This window comes from Globicephala melas, chromosome 3 (assembly GCF_963455315.2).
Source record: "Globicephala melas chromosome 3, mGloMel1.2, whole genome shotgun sequence".
NCBI lineage: Eukaryota > Metazoa > Chordata > Mammalia > Artiodactyla > Delphinidae > Globicephala > Globicephala melas.
In genome coordinates this window covers 28,370,639-28,394,905 of record NC_083316.1, presented here as the reverse complement: position 1 = coordinate 28,394,905, position 24,267 = coordinate 28,370,639, and the positions used below count along the sequence as shown (strand labels likewise).

The following is a 24,267-nucleotide window of genomic DNA, read 5'->3' as shown; positions in this document are numbered from 1 at the left end:
TGCCACTATAACCCCTAGTGACCCACTAGCAAAATTTTTCTTCCTGTTCCCATAACTTTATGCTCTGCTGGCCTAGAGGTCTTAGTTCTAGAGGGAGGAGTGCTTCCACCAGGAGATACAACAATGATTCCATTGAACTGGAAGTTAAGACTGCTACCTGGCCATTTGGGGTTCCTCATGCCTTTTGAGTCAACAGACAAGGAAAGGAGTTACTGTGCTGACTGGGGTGACTGATCCTGACCACTAAGAAGAACTGGAGTAGTATTCCACAATGGAGGTAAAGAAGAGTATGTCTGGAATACAGGAGATCCCTTAGGGCTTCTCTTAGTATTACTATGTCCTGTGATTAAGGTCAATGGAAAACTGCAACATCCCAATCCAGGCCAGATTAGTTCAGGAATGAAGGTTTGGACCACCCCACCAGGTAAAGAACCATTACCAGCTGAGGTGCTAATAAAACAAGAGGAAAATAGAATGGGTAGCAGAAAAGGGTAGTTATAAATACCAGCTAAGACCACATAACCAGTTACAGAAATGAGGACTATAATTGTAATGAGCATTTCCTCCTTATTTTATAAATATGTTTGTGTGTGTGTGTGTGTGTGTGTGTATTAAACAAATATCTTTGCTTTCTTTGCTATTTTATTTCATCATGTTACATAAGATGTATTAACTTTATATCAGCATTTAAGGACCATTAATTTTACAGCATAGCTTTCAGGTTATGGATACCAGAAGATGAGTAAACATCCTTGAAGGTCTTTACCTCCTCTTCTGGGGAAGGGATTCGTGCGTTTTCAGTTGTACCCAGGATAGTTGTATCATGTCAGGTGGAATTATGACCTTGTTATTGTCTTTATTTGGAGATTATGTTTAAGGAGATGCATACAGGTATCAAGTTGACAAGGAGTGTATTTGTGATGGTTACTTTTGTGTCAACTTGACTGGGCTAACAGATGCCCAAACAGCTGGTAAAACATTATTTCTGAGTGTGTCTGTGAGGGTGTCTCCCGGAGACATTAGCATCTGAATCAGTAGACTGAGTAAAGAAGATCCACCCTCACCAATATGCGCTGACATCACCCAATCCATTGAGGGCCTAGACAGAACAACAACAACCCCCAAAAAGGCAGAGGAAGGGTGAGTTCTCTCTCTGTTTTCTTGAGCTGGGAAATCCATCTCCTGCCCTTGGATAACACATAGTTGTTTTAAATTCCCAGTCTGATAATTCCAGCATCCCTGCCATATCTGAGTATGGCTCTGATGCTTGCCTGCCCTGTCTCTTCAAATTGTGGTCTTTGCCTTTTAGTATGCCCTGTAGTTTTTTCTCGGTAGCTGGGCATGATGTATTGGGTAAAAGGAACTGCTCTAAATAGGTCTTTAGTAATGTGGTAGTACGGTGCTGGGGGAAGGGCAATGTTGTATAATCCTATGACGAGGTCTCAGTCTTTTGGTGGGCCTACACCTCTGCACTGTGAACACAGGTGCTCTTCAGTCGCCCTCTTCCTCAGGTGGGACAGGATGGAGGAGGCTGGAGCTGGATATTTCCATTTTCTCAGGCTGGTTAGGCTCTGAAAAAAACCCGTTAGGGTCTGGTATAAAAGAGTTTCTCCTGAGGATAGGCCTTGTTAGGCAGAATGTTCTGGTATATTTTTAAATGGTGACTTTCCCCCTCTCCCTGCTGCAAGCAAGGGGGGATTTTTCTCCAGTATTCACTTTGAGAACCTGGTCAAGTTCCTGGAGGTAAAACACTAAAGTGTAGGGGCTCCCCTGTGACTGAGTACCCTTAGAAGTTTTAACTCTCAGACTTGTGCACACTGAGCTTCCATAAATTCATCAACTACAGTTCAGGTTTTCCTACCCCAGTACTGGTTCTTGTGAAGATGGGTATCTGTTCTGGTAAATTGTGATTACCTGTATTCACCCGTGTCTCCAATTTCAGGGGCATCAGTCTGCCCTGTGACCTCACTTCTCTGACAGATCTAAGAAGAGTTACTGATTTTTCAGTCTGTTCAGCTTTTTTCTTGCTGTTAGGATGGAGAGACCATTTCCAAGCTCCTACATACTGGACCAGAAACTGAAAGTCTTTGCTCAGGTTTTAACACTTATTTTAATGTTTAGTCTGGATTCCTGGGGGTGACCCCTGTGTCTGCATAGCTTCGTGTTGACCCACTGACTTGGGAAGAGGTTGTGCTCAAATGCCTCCAGACTCTATGTCTTTCATCCTCTGTTGAGTGACCTGTATGTAGACTGGGGGGTACATTTAAAGCTCTGCCACATTTCAAGTCTCCTTTGCTTGTTACTTTCTGCTGGACTCTCCAATGTCCCCTGCATGTGTATGTGGTTTCCCAGTTGGCCAGGGATGCTGGAAAGCTCATCTAGCCTTTCTATGGCTCTCTCATTTCAAGGTTCCTCTGGTAAAATTTATGACTGGCCTGAGACTGACACCAACCACTACAGCAAATTCAGGCTAACAAATATCAGGCGATCCCCAATTCATTTCCTACTAAGTTGGCCACTATTATCTGATAAATCTGTAGGTTTTTGCCCCTTGCTCTAAACTGAGTCAGCAGCCTCCTCTGCCAGCAAAGCTGCTGGTGCTCTTGCCTAGTTCCATGCTGATAAAATTGCTATTCTCAAGGACTAAGCTGGGGCAGTGGATGGATAGGAGTAGCCCCACGCAAGATGCCAGAAAGACTCTCTCTTTATCTAAAGCTCTAACAGTTTTTTGAGAATGATTTGCAATCTGTTTGTTGCTTATCTATTTCCAGTGCCCTGAAATGGGTGTTTTTGATCATTTTATTTAGTTTGTGTCTGTGTGTGTACGTTTGCTGTGTATGTTGAGAGTGTATACAGACCTCTTTACAAAGCCACAGCCAGAAGTCTCTGCCTCTGTTTACATTTTGATGTACACTTTGATGCAGTTCTACTTACTCTGCAGTTCATTTTTCATGTTTACATATATGTAAATATAAACAGTAGTATTTTCTGTGTCCTAAAAATGCAAGTTATTTTTTCCTTAATGCTGTTTTTTAAAATTAACCTTCTCTTTATTTAAAAAGTCTGGTCCTTTTATTTTATTTTATTTTAGCCACGCTGCATGGCTTGCGAGATCTCAGTTCCCCGACCAGGGATTGAACCCGGGCCATGGCAGTAAAGCCTGGAATCCTAACCACTAGGCCAGCAGGAACTCCCCAAATCTAGCCCTTTTAAACATTACAAAATTCGATCTAGTTAATATACCAAATTTTCCTTTCATTTATTGATAAGGTTGTTTCTAATTTTTCACAATTACAAATACTGCCACAGTGAACATCCTTATACATGTTTCCTTTTCAATTTTACTAGATATATCAAATTGGTCCCCCAATTTCATATCAGTTTACACTATCACTCCCACCAGCTATGAATGAGCAGACCTGTTTACCCACTGTCTGGCAAAAGCTAGATATTTTCAGATTTTTAAAATTTTCACATAGGATGGGGGAAAGCTTGATCTCATTACAGTTTTAAAATATATATAGCTGTAAGATGTGTGACATCCTGCCAAATTGCCCTTCAGGGAGTTTGTAATCAAATTGTTCTCATCAATCACAAATGTTACCCTTTTTAAAATGTTGACAATTTGATAGAAGAAAATTGGCATCTTTGCTGTTATATATTATTTCTTGATTATTGTAACGTAAATGTAAATTTTAGCTCTTACATTTAGGACAATGATTCATTTTGAATTAATGTTTATGTACAATATGAGAGTGTTTTGGGGGGTTTTTTGGCATGTGGATACCAATTGTTCCAATACTATCTGCTGAAAAGACTATCATTTACACATTGAATTGCTTTTGCACCTTTGTCAAAAATTAATTGGCCATTAATTAATTAAGTCTATTTCTAGACTCTCCTTGTGTTCCAATGATTCTGATTTCTGTCTATCTCTTCACCAATACCACTCTTGCTAATTGTTGCTTTAGAGGAAGTCTTAAAATCAAGTGGTGTGATTTTCTCCAACTGTACTATTTTTAAAAATTGCTTTAGCTTCTTGGTTTCTTTGCTTTTCCATATAAATTTTAGAGTCGGCTTGTCTATATTTACAAAAATTGCTGCTGAGATTTTGATCATAATTGCATTAAATCCATTGACTGATTTGGGAAGAACTGACCTCTTTACTATATTGAGTCTTCCAATCCAAGAACACAGTGTGTCTCCATTTATTTAGGTCATCTCTGACCTCTTTGATCAGGATTTTGTAGTTTTCAGGACATAGATCCTGTATATATTTTGTTAGATTTATACCTAAGTGTTTCACTTGGGAGGATATCTTTAAAAATTTTGGTTTCCAGTTGTACCTTGCTAATATAGAAATATGACTGGGTTTTGTGTGTTGATCTCGTACCCTATGACCTTGCGAAGCTTAAACTCACTTACTAGATCTAGGAGATTTGTAGATTCCCCGGAATTCTAGATTCCTTGGCCAGTCATGTTATCTACAAATAGAGACCATTTTATTTCTTCTAAGCTGTATGTCTTTTTCTTGCCTATTACACTGGCTAAGACTTCCAGTACTATGTTGAGTAAGAGTAGCGAGTGAACATCTTCCCCTTGTTCTTAATCTTAAGAGGAAAGCATTCACTCTTACCGTTAAACATGATGTGAGCTGTAGGTTTTTTGTACAGGCCTTTTGTCAGATTGAGGAAGTTCCCCTTCCATCATGAAAGGATGTTAAATTCCGTCACATGCTTTTTCTGCATCAATTGGCAAGATTCAGGTTTGAATACTGAACCAGCCTGACATTCTCAAGGAAAAAACCTCACTTGATCATGGTGTATTATTCTTTTTTTATATATTGCTATATATTTTGTTGAGGATTTTTTACATCTATGTGCATGAAAGGTATTGGTCTATAGTTGGTTTTTTTGTTTTGGTTTTGTCTTTTCTTCCAGTGTCTTTGCCTGATTTTGTTATCAGGGTGATGCTGGCCTCATAAGATGAGTTGGGAAGTAATCCCTCTTCCTCAATTTTATGAAAAGATTATGTAGGATGGGTGTTATTTCTTCTTTAAATGTTAAGTAGAATTACCCAGTGAAATCATCTGGGCTTGGAGATTTCCTTCTCAGAAAGTTAAATACAAATCCTTTTTTTCTTTTTTAATAATTAGGGTCTATTTGGGTTATCTGTTCATCTTGGTTGAGTTTGTTTTTTATTTTATTTATGGTATTTCATGACAGGCACAAGTCTTAGGTCTTTTTATAATTAAACCTATCAATCTCTTCTTTTCTGGTATATCTTTTGTGCTCAGAGAGTTCTTTCCTCCAATTTTTAACTTCAGTACACTTCATTCCAGTACTGTACTTTCTTCTGGCTAATTTATATTTTTTAGTTTTGATGTAAAAAATATTAATCCATCTGGAATTCAGTGGATGCTAGGAGGTGACAATCCAGATTTTCCTTAAAGTTAAAAATTAGTATCCAAGAAAAGAATAAGGTGGCCTTGGAATCTCCTAACTCTATAATCATAAACTTTTTCTCATAAAAAACAAATTTTACATATTCACAAATAGATTAAATTTCTTAATAACCATAACTAATTTTTTTTGTATTTTTTGTAATAGATCTTTATTGGAGTGTAATTGCTTCACAATACTGCACTAGCCTCTGTCACACAACAAAGTGAATCAGCCACATGCACACATACAACCCCACATCCCCTCCCCGCTGAGCCTCCCTCCCACACTCCCCATCCCACCTCTCTAGGTATAGCAAAGCACTGAGCTGATCTCCCTGTGCTATGCTGCTGCTCCCCACTAGCTAACTGTTTTACATTTGGTAGTGTATATATGTCGATGCTATTCTCACTTCGCTCCAGCTTCCCCCTCCCCGCCAGGTCCTTCAGTGCACTCTCTATGTCGACATCTTTATTCCTGCCCTGACACTACGTTCATCAGAATGAATCCAAAAATTCATTCATGGAATTTTTTTAGATTCCATATATATGTGTTAGCATATGGTATTTGTTTTTCTCTTTGACTTACTTCACTTTCTATGACAGATTCTAGGTCCATCCACCTCATTACAAATAACTCAATTTCATTTCTTTTTATGGCTAATATTCCACTGCATATATGTGCCACATCTTCTTTATCCATTCATCTGTCTATGGACATGGAAGTTGGTTCCATGCCCTGGATATTGTAAATAGACCTGCAATGAACATTGTGGTACATGACTCTTTTTGAATTATGCTTTTCTCAGGGCGTATGCCCAGTAGTGGGATTGCTGGGTCATATGGTAGTTCTATTTTTAGTTTTTTAAGGAACCTCCATACTGTTCTCCATAGTGGTTGTATCAATTTACATTCCCACCAATTTTTAAAAAATCAAATATATAGATGGAGCACAAATACTGTGAGTATACACAAGGACATTTTTTAAATGAGCAAGATGATTAGCTAGAAAACACAGAATAAGAAGCTTCAATTAACATTCATGCTAAAGTAAACAATATTCAAAATATCCAAATAACTTCTGAAAACTAAAAAACAAAAGTTTATTTAATAACATGGGGAAATACAAGAGTGGAAAAAAGTAGGACACAAAACTTTCCCTATAATATCCTCCCTCCTTCTCTCTCTCTCTCTCTCTCTCACACACACACACACACACACATATACACACACACACACACACTTTTCCTCTCTCTCTCTTTTTCTCATATATGACTGGAAAATAATGTCTACCAAAATGGATTACTTTTATAAGCAGAGAAAATCAACATTTAAAACATATTTAAGTTACATTCTTTACAAATCCCGAACTCCTCCTGATAAACCACTGAATACATTAGTGTCCATTAAGTGGATCAAGCCAGGTGAGCATGGGACAGTGTCCTCCCTTACCAGTTCCTTTGCGTCTCTCCCAAAGCTACCCACTTTGAAAAGGATGACTCTGCCTAAGGAAGGACTACTGTTGGATGAGTTCATGACTTGGCTTTCCTCTAGAATCCCCAGTACCTCACTTTTGAATAGAAATCAAGAAAATTCTAGCTGCTACAAACATTCTCTCTTATAAGCCAGAGGAAGAGTCCAGGAGGTTGAGAGTGGAGGAAGGTGAGGAGAGGAGCCAATGTTTTTCTCTTTTATCACTGGATCTCCTCACTAACTGAGACACCTCAGATCACATTCATAGCATGTAGGATTTCTACCCTTTATGCAGGTGAGTTTTGCTGAGACTCTAAGGGAATAAAGGAAATGGAAATCAGTTGATCTTACTGGTTTTTTTTTTTTGCGGTACGCGGGCCTCTCACTGTTGTGGCCTCTCCCGTTGCAGAGCACAGGCTCCGGACGCACAGGCCTAGCGGCCATGGCTCACGGGCCCAGCCGCTCCGCGGCATGTGGGATCTTCCCGGACCGGGGCACGAACCCGCGTCCCCTGCATCGGCAGGCGGACTCTCAACCACTGCACCACCAGGGAAGCCCACCAATCTTACTGGTTTTGATGTTCCAACTAATTTGGGGAGATATGATTGTGCCTAAATTCATGCATAAAGGATTTCCTACAAAATGGTATCCAGTCTTATCTTTCCATCACAGACATGAATAGCTACTTATAATCTGTCCATATTGATAGATAGACCATTCCATTTGCCAATGTGCTTCCCTCCTGTGACCAGGAAATGTTAATATCTGCAAAACCACCTCTTCTACTTACCCCTGTGTTGGGCCTCTTCAGACATGGCATAAGCCTTGGTTAGTAACGTGCTCGCCTCTGCAGCTTGGGGGCTGACTTCAGTGAACAAAGAAACACAGATAGAATAGGCCTGGAATAGAGAAAATCACGACCAGGTAAGTACCCAAATGACAGTGTTTCACTGTGGATTTTATAGTAGCTCTCATAGAATTGTTAGTTGACTGAAAGCTGATATGTATATAATCATAGAGTTATGCGAGAGATGAGTTTGAGTCCCAGCTCTGCTACTTCCTAGCTGTGAGCCTTGAGCAAGTAATTTTACCTTCATATGTAGAAGGAATATTTAGTTTCCATTGATTAGGGTTTGGGAAAGATTAAATGAGATGGTGCATGTAAAACACTGGGCACAGTACCCTTCACATGGTAAATTCTCAGTAAATGTTAGCTATGATTACTTTTATTATATTTCATAGCAAAAATAAAGTCATAACTTTAGCTCAGCCTCTCAAAGGCTCAGTATCAAAAAAAAGTCTAGGGTTCCCTGGTGGCGCAGGGAACACACAGGCTCTGCATTTGTCAAATTACTCACGTACAAGCAAAACACACTTATGGTGGTTTAACCATAAACTTTGAGATACAATCAGCTAGACTAGTTTAAAGGACAAATGACGACATTGCACCAAAATATCATAAATTTTCATTTAAAAAGTCCTTTGTGGGCTTCCCTGGTGGCACAGTGGTTGAGAGTCTGCCTGCCAATGCAGAGGACACGGGTTCGTGCCCTGGTCCGGGAAGATCCCACATGCCGCGGAGCGGCTGGGCCCGTGAGCCATGGCCACTGAGCCTGCGTGTCCGGAGCCTGTGCTCTGCAACGGGAGAGGCCACAACAGTGAGAGGCCCACGTACCACAAAAAAAAAAAAAAAAAGTCCTTTGCATTTGCTAAAGACTTAAGTTCAGTTGCCCCTATGGCTTTCTTCCCTGGAGTAGACTTTCTCAGCTCCCTCTTCCCAGTACAGATAGAGGTGAGGGAAGCCTGGTAGGGGAAATGCTGTCTTAAATCAGGTCACACAGCGGATAGGCCCACTGTGAGTCGTTGTTCTCTGTCCAGGTCATTTAAAGTTGAGGAAGGTCTCTTGTGTGGATCTGGAGGAAAATCAATCCCATCCCCTGTTCTGAGAAGCCCAAGTGTCCCTGGCCCTGGGAACTGGGCCTGGGGCCAAACAAGCCCACCTGGCCGGGGCTTCAGCCAACCCACCTACCTGCTGCAAGTACTGGATGGCCTGGTCATGGTTCCTCCTCAGCTGCTCGATCTGAGCAATTTCCTCATAAAGACCAACCAGATCTGATGTCCTAACACCCTTAGCAGCAATAACATTGTCAACTGCCTTTTCAAAGTATGCCAGAGCTAGGTTTAACCTGCGGTTGGCCAAGGAGGCTTTATAAGAAAAGGGACAAGAATGGAAAGTCACAGAGAGGCCACTTGCTTTGCAGATGCACAAGGAACCGATTCTAAGAACTAAACGATTTGGTCTTCATAGGCCAATCATGTGAGTGGCTGGCTCAAAACCTAGCCTTGTTGTAAACAAACTCCTACTAAGCTGCATTTTACCCACCAGATTCCACTGACTACCATTCATCAAACCCATTAATATATCATGCTATAGTCTAATTTTATAAAAAAGCAAAGGGAAAAGATGGCCTATGGCAGTTCATAACATGTGATAATTTACCCATAAACAAACACTTTCGAAAATCAAAATAAAATTTTATTACCTCTGGCTGCCTCTCTTTTAGGCCAAAGCAGAGGTTTTCCTTTGTTTGATTTAGTTTAGTTTATTCCTCCTCAGTTAAAAATGAGAGAGGATAGAGAAAACAGTGTAAATCCCCCCCCAAAAGGGGATGGCTAAATCATGGCACACCATACAACAAGATACTTCAGACACTAATCCTGTTTCCTTTCTAGACTAATGTGGAGAAAAAATTTTAATGTGCTAAGTTCAAACTACAGTTATAAAACTATACTTAAAATTTAAACCTGGTAAGACCTTCAAGCTGGCAGAGGAGTAAGACGTGGAGATCACCTTCCTCCCCACAAATACATCAGAAATACATCTACATATGGAACAGCTCCTACAGAACACCTACTGAACACTGGCAGAAGACCTCAGACCTCCCAAGACAAGAAATTCCCCACGTACCTGGGTAGGGTAATAGAAAGAAGAATAAACAGAGACAAAAGAATAGGGACGGGACCTGCACCAGTGGGAGGGAGCTGTGAAGGAGGAAAGGTTTCCACACACTAGAAGCCCCTTCGCGGGCGGAGACTGCAGGTGGCGGAGTGGGGAAGCTTCGGAGCCGCGGAGGAGAGCGCAGCCACAGGGGTGCGGAGAGCAAAGCGGAGAGATTACCGCACAGAGGATTGGTGCCGACCAGCACTCACCAGTCCGAGAGGCTTGTCTGCTGACCCGCCCGGGTGGGCGGGGGCTGGGAGCCGAGGCTCGGGCTTCTGTCGGATCCCAGGGAGAGAACTGGGTTGGCTGCGTGAACACAGCCTGAAGGGGGCTAGTGTGCCACAGCTAGCTGGAAGAGAGTTCGGGAAAAAGTCTGGAACTGCCAAAAGAGGCAAGAGACCATTGCTTTGGGGTGCGTGAGGAGAGGGGATTCAGAGCGCCGCTTAAATGAGTCCAGAGACGGGCGCGAGTCGCGGCTATCAGCACGGACCTCAGAGACAGGCATGAGACGCTAAGGCTGCTGCTGCCGCCACCAAGAAGCCTGTGTGCAAGCGCAGGTCACTCTCCACACCTCCCCTCCCGGGAGCCTGTGCAGACCGCCACTGCCAGGGTCCCGTGATCCAGGGACAACTTCCCCGGGAGAACACACAGCGCGCCTCAGGCTGGTGCAATGTCACACTGGCCTCTGCCGCCACAGGCTTGCCCCGCATCTGTACCCCTCCCTCACCCCTCCCTCCCCACCGCCTGAGTGAGCCAGAGCTCCCGAATCAGCTGCTCCTTTAACCCCGACCCGTCTGGGCGGAAACAGATGCCCTCAGGCGACCTACATGCAGAGGCAGTTCCAAGTCCAAAGCTGAACCCCGGGAGCTGTGTGAACACAGAAGAGAAGGGGAAATCCCTCCCAGCAGCCTCAGGAGCAGCGGATTAAATCTCCACAGTCAACTTGATGTACCTGCATCTGTGGAATACCTCAATAGACAATGAATCATCCCAAATTGACACAGTGGACTTTGGGAGCAACTGTAGACTTAGGGTTTGCTGTATGCGACTGACTGGTTTCTGCTTTTATGTTTACTCTTAGTTTACTATTTAGAGTTTATTATCATTGGTAGATATGTTTATTGATTTGGTTGCTCTCTTCCTTTCTTTTTTTTATATGTAGATATATATTTTTTTCCTTTTTTCCTTTTTGTGAGTGTGTATAGGTATGCTTCTTTGTGTGATTTTGTTTGGATAGCTTTGCTTTTACCATTTGTCCTAGGGTTCTGTCTGTCCGTTTTGGGGTTTTTTTTTGGTATAGTTTTTAGCGCTTGTTATCATTGGTGGATTTGTTTTTTGGTTTGGTTGCTCTCTTTCGTTCTTCTTTTTTTAAAATTATTTTTAGGTTTTTTTTATTTGTAACATTTTAAAAATTTTTTATTTTAACAACTTTCTTTCTTTTTATTTTATTTTTTCTCTCCTTTTTTCTCCCTCTTCCTCTGAGCTGTGTGACTGACAGGGTCTTGGTGCACCAGCCGGGTGTCAGGCCTGTGCCTCTGAGGTGAGAGAGCCACGTTCAGGACATTGGTCCACCAAAGACCTCCTGGCTCCACATAATATCAAATGGCAAAAGCTCTCCCAGAGATCTCCTTCTCAACGCTAAGACCCACCTCCACCCAACAACCAGCAATCTACAGTGCTGGACACCCTATGCCAAACAACTAGCAAGACAGGAAAACAAACCCACCCATTAGCAGAGAGGCTGCCTAAAATCATAATAAGGTCACAGACACCCCAAAACACACCACCGGACACGGTCCTGCCCAACAGAAAGTCAAGATCCAGCCTCATCCACGAGAACACAGGAACCAGTCCCCTCCACCAGGAAGCCTACACAACCCACTGAACCAACCTTAGCCACTGGGGGCAGACACCAAAAACAACAGGAACTACAATCCTGCAGCCTGCAAAAAGGAGACCCCAAACACAATAAGTTGAGCAAAATGAGAAGACAGAGAAACACACCGCAGATGAAGGAGCAAGGGAAAAACCCAACAGACCAAACAAATGAAGAGGAAATAGACAGTCTACCTGAAAAATAATTCAGAGCAATGATACTAAAGATGACGCAAAATCGTGAAAATAGAATGGAGAAAATACAAAAAACGTTTAACAAGGACCTAGAAGAAATAAAGAGCAAACAAACAATGATGAACAACACAATAAATGAAATTAAATATTCTCTAGAAGGAATCAATAGCAGAATAACTGAGGCAGAAGAATGATAAGTGACCTGGAAGATAAAATAGTGGAAATAACTACTGCAGAGCAGAATAAAGAAAAAAGAATGAAAATAATTGAGGACAGTCTTAGAGACCTCTGGGACAACATTAAACACACCAACATTCGAATTATAGGGGTCCCAGAAGAAGAAGAGAAAAACAAAGATACTGAGAAATTATTTGAAGAGATGATAGTTGAAAATTTCCCTAATATGGGAAAGGAAACAGTCAATCAAGTCCAGGAAGCACAGAGAGTCCCATACAGGATAAATCCAAGGAGAAACATGCCAAGACACATATTAATCAAACTATCAAAAATTAAACACAAAGAAAAAATATGAAAAGCAGCAAGGGAAAAACAACAAATAACATACAAGGGAATCCCCATAAGGTTAACAGCTGATCTTTCAGCAGAAACTCTGCAAGCCAGAAGGGAGTGGCAGGACATATTTAAAGTGATAAAAGGGAAAAACCTACAACCAAGATTACTCTACCCAGCAAGGATCTCATTCATATTTGATGGAGAAATTAAAACCTTTACAGACAAGCAAAAGCTAAGAGAATTCAGCACCACCACACCAGCTTTACAACAAATGCTAAAGGAACTTCCCTAGGCAGGAAACACAAGAGAAGGAAAAGACCTACAATAACAAAGAACCAACCCTAAACAATTAAGAAAATGGTAATAGGAACATACAAATCAATAATTACCTTAAATGTAAATGGATTAAATGCTCCCACCAAAATACACAGACTGGCTGAATGGATACAAAAACAAGACCCATATATATGCTGTCTACAAGAGACCCACTTCAGACCTAGGGACACATGCAGACTGAAAGTGAGGGGATAGAAAAAGATATTCCATGCAAATGGAAATCAAAGGAAACCTGGAGTAGCAATTCTCATATCAGACAAAATAGACTTTAAAATAAACACTATTACAAGAGACAAAGAAGGACACTACATAATGATCAAGGGATCAATCCAAGAAGAAGATATAACGATTGTAAATATTTATGCACCCAACACAGGAGCACCTCAATATATAAGGCAAATGCTAACAGCCATAAAAGGGGAAATCAACAGTAACACAATCATAGTAGGAGACTTTAACACCCCACATTCACCAATGGACAGATGATCCAAATGAAAATAAATAAGGAAACACAAGCTTTAAATGATATATTAAACAAGATGGACTTAATTGATGTTTATAGGACATTCCATCCAAAAACAACAGAATACACTTTCTTCTCAAGTGCTCATTGAACATTCTCCAGGATAGATCACATCTTGGGTCACAAATCAAGCCCTGGTAACTTTAAGAAAATTGAAATCATATCAAGTATCTTTTCCGACCACAATGCTATGAGACTAGATATCAATTACAGGAAAAAAATCTGTAAAAAATACAAACACATGGAGGCTAAACAATATACTACTTAATAACCAAGAGATCACTGAAGAAACCGAAGAGGAGATCAAAAAATACCTAGAAACAAATGACAAAGAAAACACAACGACCCAAAATGTATGGGATGCAGCAAAAGCAGTTCTAAGTGGGAAGTTTATAGCAATACAATCCTACTTCAAGAACAAGAAACATCTCAAATAAACAACCTATCCTTATACTTAGAGCAATCAGAGAAAGAACAAAAAAAAAAAAAACCCAACATTAGCAGAAGGAAAGAAATCACAAAGATCAGATCAGAAATAAATGAAAAGGAAATGAAGTAAACAATAGCAAAGATCAATAAAACTAAAAGCTGGTTCTTTGAGAAGATAAACAATATTGATAAACCATTAGCCAGACTCATCAAGAAAAAAAGGGAGAAGACTCAAATCAATAGAATTAGAAATGAAAAAGGAGAAGTAACATGGACACTGCAGAAATACAAAGGATCATGAGAGATTACTAAAAGCAACTATATGCCAATAAAATGGACAACTTGGAAGAAATGGACAAATTCTTAGAAAAGCACAACCTTCCAAGACTGAACCAGGAATAAATAGAAAATATAAACAGACCAATCACAAGCACTGAAATTGAGACTGTGATTAAAAATCTTCCAACAAACAAAAACCCAGGACCAGATGGCTTCACAGGCGAATTCTATCAAACATTTAGAGAAAAGCTAACACCTATCCTTCTAAAACTCTTCCAAATTATAGCAGAGGGAAGAACACTCCCAAACTCATTCTACAAGGCCACCATCACCCTGATACCAAAACCAGACAAGGATGTCACAAAGAAAGAAAACTACAGGCCAATATCACTGACGAACATAGATGCAAAAATCCTCAACAAAATACTAGCAAACAGAATGCAATAGCACATTAAAAGGATCATACGACATAATCAAGTGGGGTTTATCCCAGGAATGCAAGGATTCTTCAATATATGCAAATCAATCAATGTGATAAACCATATTAACAAACTGAAGGAGAAAAATCATATGACCATCTCATTAGATGCAGAAAAAGCTTTTGACAAAATTCAACACCCATTTATGATAAAAACCCTCCAGAAAGTAGGCATAGAGGGAACGTCCCTCAACATGATAAAGGCCATATATGAGAAACTCAGAGCCAACATCATTCTCTACGTTGAAAAGCTGAAACCATTTCCTCTAAGATCAGGAACAAAACAAGGCTGTCCATCCTCACCACTATTATTCAACATAGTTTTAGAAGTTTTAGCCACACCAATCAGAGAAGATAAATGAAAGGAATCCAAATTGGAAAAGAAGAAGTAAAACTGTCACTGTTTGCAGATGACATGACACCATACATAGAGAATCCTAAAGATGCTACCAGAAAACTACTAGAGCTAATCAATGAATTTGGTAAGTTGCAGGATACAAAATTAATGCACAGAAATCTCTTGCATTCCTATACACTAATGATGACAAATCTGAAAGAGAAATTAAGGAAACACTCCCATTACCATTGCAACAAAAAGAATGAAATACCTAGGAATAAACCTAGCTAAGGAGACAGAAGACCTGTATGCAGAAAACTATAAGACACTGATGATAGAAATTAAAGATGATACAAACAGATGGAGAGATATACCATGTTCTTGGATTGGAAGAATCAACACTGTGAAACTGTCTATACTACCCAAAGCAATCTCCAGATTCAATGCAATCCCTATCAAACTATCCATGCCATTTTTCACAGAACTAGAACAAAAAATTTCACAATTTGTATGGAAACACAAAAGACCTCAAATAGCCAAAGCAGTCATAAGAAAGAAAAACAGAGCTGGAGGAATCAGACTCCCTGACTTCAGACTATACTACAAAGCTACAGTAATCAAGACAATATGGTACTGGCACAAAAACAGTGGAACAGGATAGATCAATGGAACAGGATAGAAAGCCCAGAGATAAACACACACACCTATGGTCAACTAATGTATGACAAAGGAGGCAAGGATGTACAATGGAGAAAAGAGAGTCTCTTCAATAAGTGATGCTGGAAAAACTGGACAGCTACATGTAAAAGAATGAAATTAGAACACTCCCTAATACAATACACAAAAATAAACTCAAAATGGATTCGAGACCTAAATGTAAGACAGGTCACTATAAAACTCTTAGAGGAAAACATAGGAAGGACACTCTTTGACATAAATCACAGGAAGATCTTTTTTGATCCACCTCCTAGAGTAATGGAAGTAAAAACAAAAATAAACAAATAGGACCTAATGAAACTTAAAAGCTTTTGCAAAGCAAAGGAAACTACAAACAAGACAAAAAGACAAGCCTCAGAATGGGAGAAAATATTTGCAAATGAATCAATGGACAGAGGATTAATCTCCAAAATATATAAATAGCTCATGCAGCTCAATATTAAAAAAAACAAACAACCCAGTCCAAAAATGGGCAGAAGACCTAAATAGATATTTCTCTAAAGAAGACATACAGATGGCCAGGAAGCACATGAAAAGCTGCTCAACATCAGTAAGTATTAGAGAAATGCAAATCAAAACTACAATGAGGTATCACCTCACACCAGTCAGAATGGGCATCATCAGAAAATCTACAAACAACAAATGCTGGAGAGGGTGTGGAGAAACGGGAACCCTCTTGCACTATTGGTGGGAATGCAAATTTGATACAGCCACTATGGAGAACAGTATGGAGGTTCCTTAAAAAACTAAAAATAGAATTACCATATGACCCAGCAATCCCACTACTGGGCATATACCCAGAGAAAACCATAATTCAAAAAGACACATGCACCCCAATGTTCATTGCAGCACTATTTACAATAGCTAGGACATGGAAGCAACCTAAATGTCCATCGACAGACGAATGGATAAAGAAGATGTGGTACACATATACAATGGAATATTACTCAGCCATAAAAAGGAACGAAATTGGGTCATTTGTAGAAACGTGGATGGATCTCGAGACTGTCATACAGAATGAAGTAAGCCAGAAAGAGAAAAACAAATATCGTATATTAACACATATATATGGAACCTAGAACAATGATACAGATAAATCGGTTTGCAGGGCAGAAATTGAGACACAGATGTAGAGAGCAAACGTATGGACACCAAGGGGGAAAGTGGCAGGGGGGTGGTGGTGGTGTGATGAATTGGGAGATTGGGATGGACATATATACACTAACATGTATACAATGGATAACTAATAAGAGCCTGCTGTATAAAAAAATAAAATAAAAATCAAAATTTCAAAAAAAAGAGAGTCATGTACCACAGTGTTCATTGCAGCTCTATTTACAATAGCCAGGACATGGAAGCAACCTAAGTGTCCATCAACAGATGAATGCATAAAGAAGATGTGGCACATATATACAATGGAATATTACTCAGCCACAAAAAGAAATGAAATTGAGTTATTTGTATTGAGGTGGATGGACCTAGAGTCTGTCATACAGAGTGAAGTAAGTCAGAAAGAGAAAAACAAATAATGTATGCTAACACATACATATGGAATCAAAAAAAATTGTTCTGAAGGACCTAGGAGCAGGACAGGAATAAAGACACAGACATAGAGAATGGACTTGAGGATACAGGGAGGGGGACGGGTAAGCTGGAACGAAGTGAGAGTGGCATGGACTTATATATACTACCAAATGTAAAAATGGATAGCTGGTGGGAAGCAGCCACATGGCACAGGGAGATCAGCTCGGTGCTTTGTGACCACCTAGAGGGGTGAGATAGGGAGGGTGGGAGGCAGATGCAAGAGGGAGGAGATATGGGGATGTATGTATATGTATAGGTGATTCAGTTTGTTGTCAAGCAGAAACTAACACACCATTGTAAGGCAATTATACTCCAATAAAGATGTTAAATATATACATATAATCCTGACATGTATATATGTGTGTGTTTATATATGTGTGTATATACACATATATTTATATTTAAATATATATATATATATATATATATATATATATATATATAGAAAGAGAGAGAAATAACTGAAATGTTCATAGCAGTTATGTCTGGGTGGTGACATTACAATTGACTTTTATTTTCTTCATGTATGTCTGTTCTTTCAAATTTCCAAAACAAATGGGGAATATAATTTTTTAATGATAATAAAATAGCATTCATTTAGGTTTCTCTTCTAGAGTTAGCAAGACACAAAGAGAAGAACATGAGTAGTTCAAAGCTACTTCTCAGTTATTAGCTTTATGGGCAAGCTCCAGGAGTCTTTATTTCCTTCCAAATAAAAGCAGGTTAAGAATACCTAAATTACAAGGTTGTTATGAAGATTAGATTTAAAATAATATGTAAAATTGCCTAACATATAGTAGATACACAATCAATTTCTTCTCCCTTACCCCATGCCCCCATCTTTGTATTCCCAAGTTGAATTAAAAATATAAGTGTGTGTATAAAATTATTTTATATAAGGCATTCTGCAATAGTTACAGTTCATTTGAAGCTGGAAGGTTTCTCCCTCCCCTGAAGATTAGAATTTTCAGTCAAAAGAATATATAAGGCATGTTATCTGATAATTCTTCACACACACAAAAATTTTTTTTTGTCAATCAGACCACTCTTTCCCTTGACCATAAGAGCACAAGTTACAGAATGATAATGCCTTTCATCAAGAGCTTGTAGGGGGATAATCAGCGAAGCTGTCTGACCTGCCTGAGCAACCTGGCCTCATTTTCCCCACCCTTCAAATGGGAAAAAGGATTTGCCCTTCCTAGATATTTGGTGGGTATCAGACGTAACTCAGTGTGTCATAGAAGGTGAGCTAGGGATTCAGACGACCCAGTGCTGGCTCTCCTATTAGTTCTGTCACCCTGAGCTACTTAATTTTTCCATGACTTAATTTTCTTATCTGTAAATTAAACAGAAAAATACCTACCTCATATGCTTGTGGTATAAGACTGAGTGAAATAAATTATGTAAAGCACTTAGGACAGTGTCTAGGATGTAGTTATACTTTAGTAAACGTTCCAACACTTAGAACAGTGCATGTACAAAACAGGTCAACAGTGTGGAATGGACGAATGAAATATGCACTCAAATTTATTCTGAAAGAGGAACAAGGCTATCTTTCACATAAGCACAAAAACCTTAGTCACTGCCCCGTGTGACAGCAGTAGACATTCACTAGACTCTAATTTATGGGCCTGTGGACTTAATTCCATATTTAACTCTGGACGTTCGGACATCTCCCTGCCATTTCCCATTTGACTTCTAGATTCATGGCTTTTTAGAGGAGGCAGGCATGACTCATGTCATTTCCTTACCATTCCGTCACCTACCCTACCATGCCAAGTGCTTACAGTTTTGGAAACAGATTGCTTTTAAGGATGTGAAGATATTTGAAAACTCTAGGGAATAGTAAACCTTTTATTATCCTTTTTTTTTCTTCTGATAATCTGATGGGCCCACTCGCGTATCTAAATATTCTGATTCTCAGAGGATCCCTAACTCAACTGTGAAACAGTTAAGTCTCATTCTGGCTTGAACAAATTTCAGGAACTTTGTTTCCATAGGGAACACAACTTTCCCTTAAAATGCACGCGCTATGCATAACTCACGGACCTCCAATAAACTGTCTTCGTTAACTGTTCCTTCCTCATCTTTTAAGTTGTCATACCTGATGACAAAAGTAGGTGGCAATTCAGAAAAAAAAGGAATTTTACAGTAAGTATGAGAGGCGGCACAAGGAAGGGCTAACAGTCTGTAAGTTCAGATCAAGTTCAGCTCCAACACTTAAAGCTTATCACCTTGGGGCTTCCCCGGTGGCGCAGTGGTTAAGAATCTGCCTGCAATGCAGGGGACACGGGTTCGATCCCTGGTCCGGGAAGATCCCACATGCCGCAGAGCAACTAAGCCCGTGCACCACAACTACTGAGCCTGCGCTCTAGAGCCCACGAGCCACAACTACTGAGCCCACGTGCCACAACTACTGAAGCCCGCGCGCCTAGAGCCCGTGCTCCACAACAAGAGAAGCCACCGCAATGAGAAGCCCGTGCACCGCAACGAAGCATAGCCCCCCTCACCGCAACTAGAGAAAGCCCGCACGCAGCAATGAAGACCCAACGCAGCCAAAAATAAATAAATAAAATTTATATATTAAAAAAAAAAGCTTCACCTTGGATAGTTTGTTTAACCTCAGCTCAGTTTCTTTGCCCTCTCTCTAATGACATAATCATTGCACTAACTACCTCAGTGGTGGCTGTGAGGATTAAATGGGACAGAGCACACGAAGCTTAGACCATGGTGTATGCGTTTGGCAAATACGAGCCTCTTTTACTATCGTTTGAGTCTCTGGGTCTTTGGCTCTGAATATTTTTCTCCCTTTATATAGAGAGTACAAGACAATCATGTAATTCCAGGCCTTAGCCATAAAAGTCCAAGCTTGTCTAAGCCCAGATCTTACCTGCCCAAAGCAATTGTTAGGTCTTTCTCTGAGACCTGTAATCCAGAAGCACCTCCCTTATATGATTTTTTCAGCTCCTCCATGTTTCTCTCTGACTTCTGCAGGTTGAAATAAGCCTCTCTGCCAGTGAAACAGTCAAGGAGAATGCCAGGGACACAAACCCCCCACACTGATTAGGGGCAGCAGTGGGTAAGCAAACAAAAGGGGCCCTTGGGAAAACGAAGCAGTATTTGAAAATGCACCCTTCCCTGTGTTCTCTATTTTCCATATATATATGCTGTCAAGAAGGGAGAATTCTTCAGAAAAGGAACAGGGCCCTGGGTGTCCTGTGGTATTGCTGCAGTCCAGGGCTAGGATGGGTGGTGAGCATTTGGAGTGAACGGAAACCGTAAATTACGCTGGATTTCCTTAGAGGCATCTACTGCATGACAACCATTATTCATTTTTCCCAAGTGGGTTTCTGTAAAAGAGAGGAACTAAATCTGCTGAAAGGGACTTTCTGGGTCATTTAGAAAGTCCAAGCAAAGCAGGTTTTGGGCGAGAGGCAAATAGCAGGAAAGAAAATCCCCTTAATTCCCAAATATCCTTCTATCCCACATTTTCAATAGCCCTCCACTAAGGGCATAAGAGAGGAAGGAAACGTATCAGATTTTGCAAGCTGAGCATCAGAACCAAAAAAGTAGAGAGGGGGATGTGTAGAGAGGAGAGACTGGGGACACATGGGCTCAGAGAGGGCTTATGATTATTCATGAACATGAAAGACCCTGAACAGTTTTCAAGTGGAGATGGTACCAAAAGGAGCTGTCAAAATCACAAGCTTTTTGAGGAGAGGCATATATAACAGCTCCCCTCTGGAAATATGGAGAACTCTTTCTTTTGTCTATTTTGCTTGGCCTCTGGTTTCATGGGCAGTGTTCTCAACGGCATTTCAGAAAAACTAAAATGATCATGTGTACATTAAATCAGAGGTTTTGAGCTGTATGTTACAATCACCTGGGGCTTTTAAAAATCTCAATGAACAGATGCACCCCAGACCTACTAAATCAAACTCTCTGCGGTGGGACCCAAATAGCAATAATTCTGAAAGCTCCCCCAGGGGATTACAACGTGCAGCCTACTTTGACAAACAGTGCTTTAAATTACCATTCATTTTCTGTCTTCCTACATGGCCACCACCGCTATCACCTGCGTCCTCATTGCTAACACTGTCTTGAGTGCTCTGAGGAGCGGGACAGGCTCCAAAAGCTTTCAGCTGGCCAGGGGATGTGTCCCCAGTGACAACCCTCCCATGGCTTAACTCAGAGCTCATATGACTAGACACAGGAGGAACATTCGTACTTTCTAGATGGACAGCAGAGGCTTGTGGAAGACCTGGATGTCAGAATGGAGCTACGAGGCCTCGGTTTCACCTCTTACCCTGTGTGAGACGACCCATGTGGCACGCGTGGCCCCTGGCCCTGATCTCCAGACCCCGCTGGGAAGGGAAGGATATCAACTCTGTAGGAGCCAGGCCACCCCCAGAGTGCAGTAGAGCATGACCAGAGTGTCCAGGATTTCCTTTCTCTCCTTGTCTGAGGTCGTGTTTCCCTTCCAGGTCAGCAGTGTGTTCTTGGCAGACTCGGCATGTTTCTTGGCCTGAGCTGGGAGACCTGGGGAAGTTTGAGGGTGGATGGCAAGATGAGAAACATTAAAAAGGTTTTTCAGTCAAGGACATTCCTGGGAGGGGGAAGGAGGGCATTGCGGTTGTCATCTGGTCTTTAGTATTGGTTCCCCAAATTGGCAGTGCAGTAGAATTATCTGGAATGCTTGTGAAGAATATAGGTTCCTGGCTCCCCCCATCCTGCCCCTCACCCCAGACGTATTGAGTTGGAATCTCTAGAGGAATAGTGTCCAAGACTCTATATTTTGAGTTAACTCCACAAATGCTTCTTATGCAGCCATCCTGGCATTCGTCTACGGACTCGGTTTGGAAATCACTGATGGAGTCAGGAGTGGAAGCTGAGTATCACATTCCCAGTCCACTGCTAATGCCATGTGACCTTTTCAATCCACAACGCTTCTCCATCCTCCAAATGCAAAATGACAACAAAATTATAGAAGCTGCCCTTTTACCAAACACATGGAGATAGTCCAGGAATGAACTAGGCTATGCCACAGACTGCTTTGCTTCATTTGAGCTTTCTGGAAAAGGCATTCTATAAAGTCAAAGGGCTTATGAATACAATTACTTCCATCTGGGGATTTTTTTCAATCCAAGATGAAGCTGGTATTCCGGGCACTTACTTGAACTGTTAGTCCAGTTAACAGAGGGAGACTTAGGAGTATTCAGTTTACAGAACTATTTCCTCATCTTCTAGCCTAGCTCATGTCTAGTGATCCCTGATGGGAAAGGGAAACTCTGGAGAAAAGAGAAAAGCCAGCAGAGAACACATAGGGGTTCTCCTCCACCCTACTGAGGACTGCCATGGCTGCTTCAGCTCTCCTCTTGGCAGCCCCCAGGGTCTGAAAAACATATTCACCCCTGCCACTGTGGGGAGCCCCACTGTACCTCTGATGCTCCGCTCACACCTCAGCCCTCAGTTTGCTCTCCGTTTGGCCCTTGGAGCCCGCTTTCACAGTATGGGTGCAGTCAGTGGCAACAGAGATAATTTGAAAGGACTTGCATTTGATGCCTGCAGCCCTCCTATGTTCCAGATGTGCAGGTCCTTAGTGAATTGCAGCAATGGGAACACAGTTTCTCTGGAAGAGTCCTAAAAGTGACCCAGAAGCTGAGAAGTCTTTGTAGAACACTCGGAGATGCCTGTTCTGTAGGTCTCAACTGAAAAGAAAACTGGACTCTGTGGTGAAAGAGAGGGCTGCATCTCAAGCTACCAGATGACAGTGGTCCTCAAATTGCATGGCGCGTCATAAGCACCCTGTTAAAATGCAGATTCCTGGGCCTCCCATAGTTACGGTTCAAAAGTTCTAAGGTGAGAACCAAGGATTCAGATTTATAACAACTATCTTAGGTGATACTGATGTAGGCTGTCTGAGGACCACATTTGGAGAAACAGTGAGTTAGTAAAGCCTTTTTACAGGAAGTGGGACTCATCTCCTTTCTGAAGAGTAGGTAGGGTTTTGGCTGATGGAGAAGAACGAGAACGGGTTTCCACTTGGAGTAAACAGCCTGAGGACATAAAGACAGAATAAGCGTGTGTGTGTGTGTGTGTGTGTGCGTGTGTGTGTGTGTGTGCGCGCGCGTGCACGCACGAGCACACTCGTGCACACGTGCACCAGTGGGGTGGAGTCGGGGGGTACTGTAGTATTAGGGAAGGCTGTAAGAAGACCAGTCTGCCTGAAGGGAGGTTTAAGTTGAAAGACACATAATGTATGAATTGGATGGAGAAAATGGAGTCTTGGGTGCCAAGGTGAGGAAGCTGGACTTGATCTGCTAGGTAACAGGGAGTCTTCATAGGTCTTGAGAAGGCAGCAGCGACAGAAAACTCTGCCAGGGAATCAGGCCAAGACACCAAAGTAGGAAACCGAGAGTCTTTTTATCAAATAGATTACTTTCCACAACCATTTGGGCCCTTGGGAGCGTGTCAATAATGAGTGCAGGAACCACGTTTAGACGCTTCCCTGGGTCCACAGGAGGGAGAAAAGTGAAACTGGATGAGCTATTGAAAACCACCCCCAAATCAGCACAACATTGCTTCTGGGCTCCTAAACAGAAAACAAATCCTAAAGTTGTTCTGAGGCTTTGCAAGGCTGCCCCCTCAGATCCACACCCCAGCCCTAGGGGTCCAGTGCTGGCTGTGTAATCCCCAAGAGGAACCCTTTTCCTCTAAACCCAGCAGCTAATTGATTATATAGTTCCCTGTCTCCCCTTCACCATGCCCGCACTGTGGTCCTTCTAATGAAAAAGCTGAGCTGGTAACCAATGGACTAAAGTAAACTGAACTAGGATCTCGATTTAAAACAGCTCATTCAACTTTAAAATCATCCCTAAAGAAAAAAATGACTCCTTTACTCTTCCCAGAATCCACTCTGGTCTCCAAAGTGGAGTGCGTGTACCCCTATGGGTATGCAAGATGACATAAGGATGTGGGGAAAAAATTAAAATTTCTCTGCTTTTAAAAACAATCTTTTTTGTTTTCTATTTTTATGAATATAATATTACATAACATTTAATACTATTGTACATAGTTTATAATAAAT

General features: G+C 41.2%; 1 protein-coding gene across 1 annotated transcript in view; it reads right to left on the bottom strand.

Moving 5' to 3' along the window:
* The window catches only part of TTC23L (tetratricopeptide repeat domain 23 like), a 50,115-nt gene that overhangs the window by 11,158 nt on the left and 14,690 nt on the right, over window positions 1-24,267 (bottom strand). The window contains exons 5-9 of the mRNA XM_060295404.1: window positions 21,563-21,719; window positions 20,071-20,196; window positions 12,271-12,272; window positions 8,943-9,118; window positions 7,704-7,812 (exon numbers count right to left, since the gene is read on the bottom strand). Coding sequence (XP_060151387.1) covers window positions 7,704-7,812; window positions 8,943-9,118; window positions 12,271-12,272; window positions 20,071-20,196; window positions 21,563-21,719 — 570 coding nt within the window. The remainder of the gene's footprint in view (window positions 1-7,703; window positions 7,813-8,942; window positions 9,119-12,270; window positions 12,273-20,070; window positions 20,197-21,562; window positions 21,720-24,267) is intronic.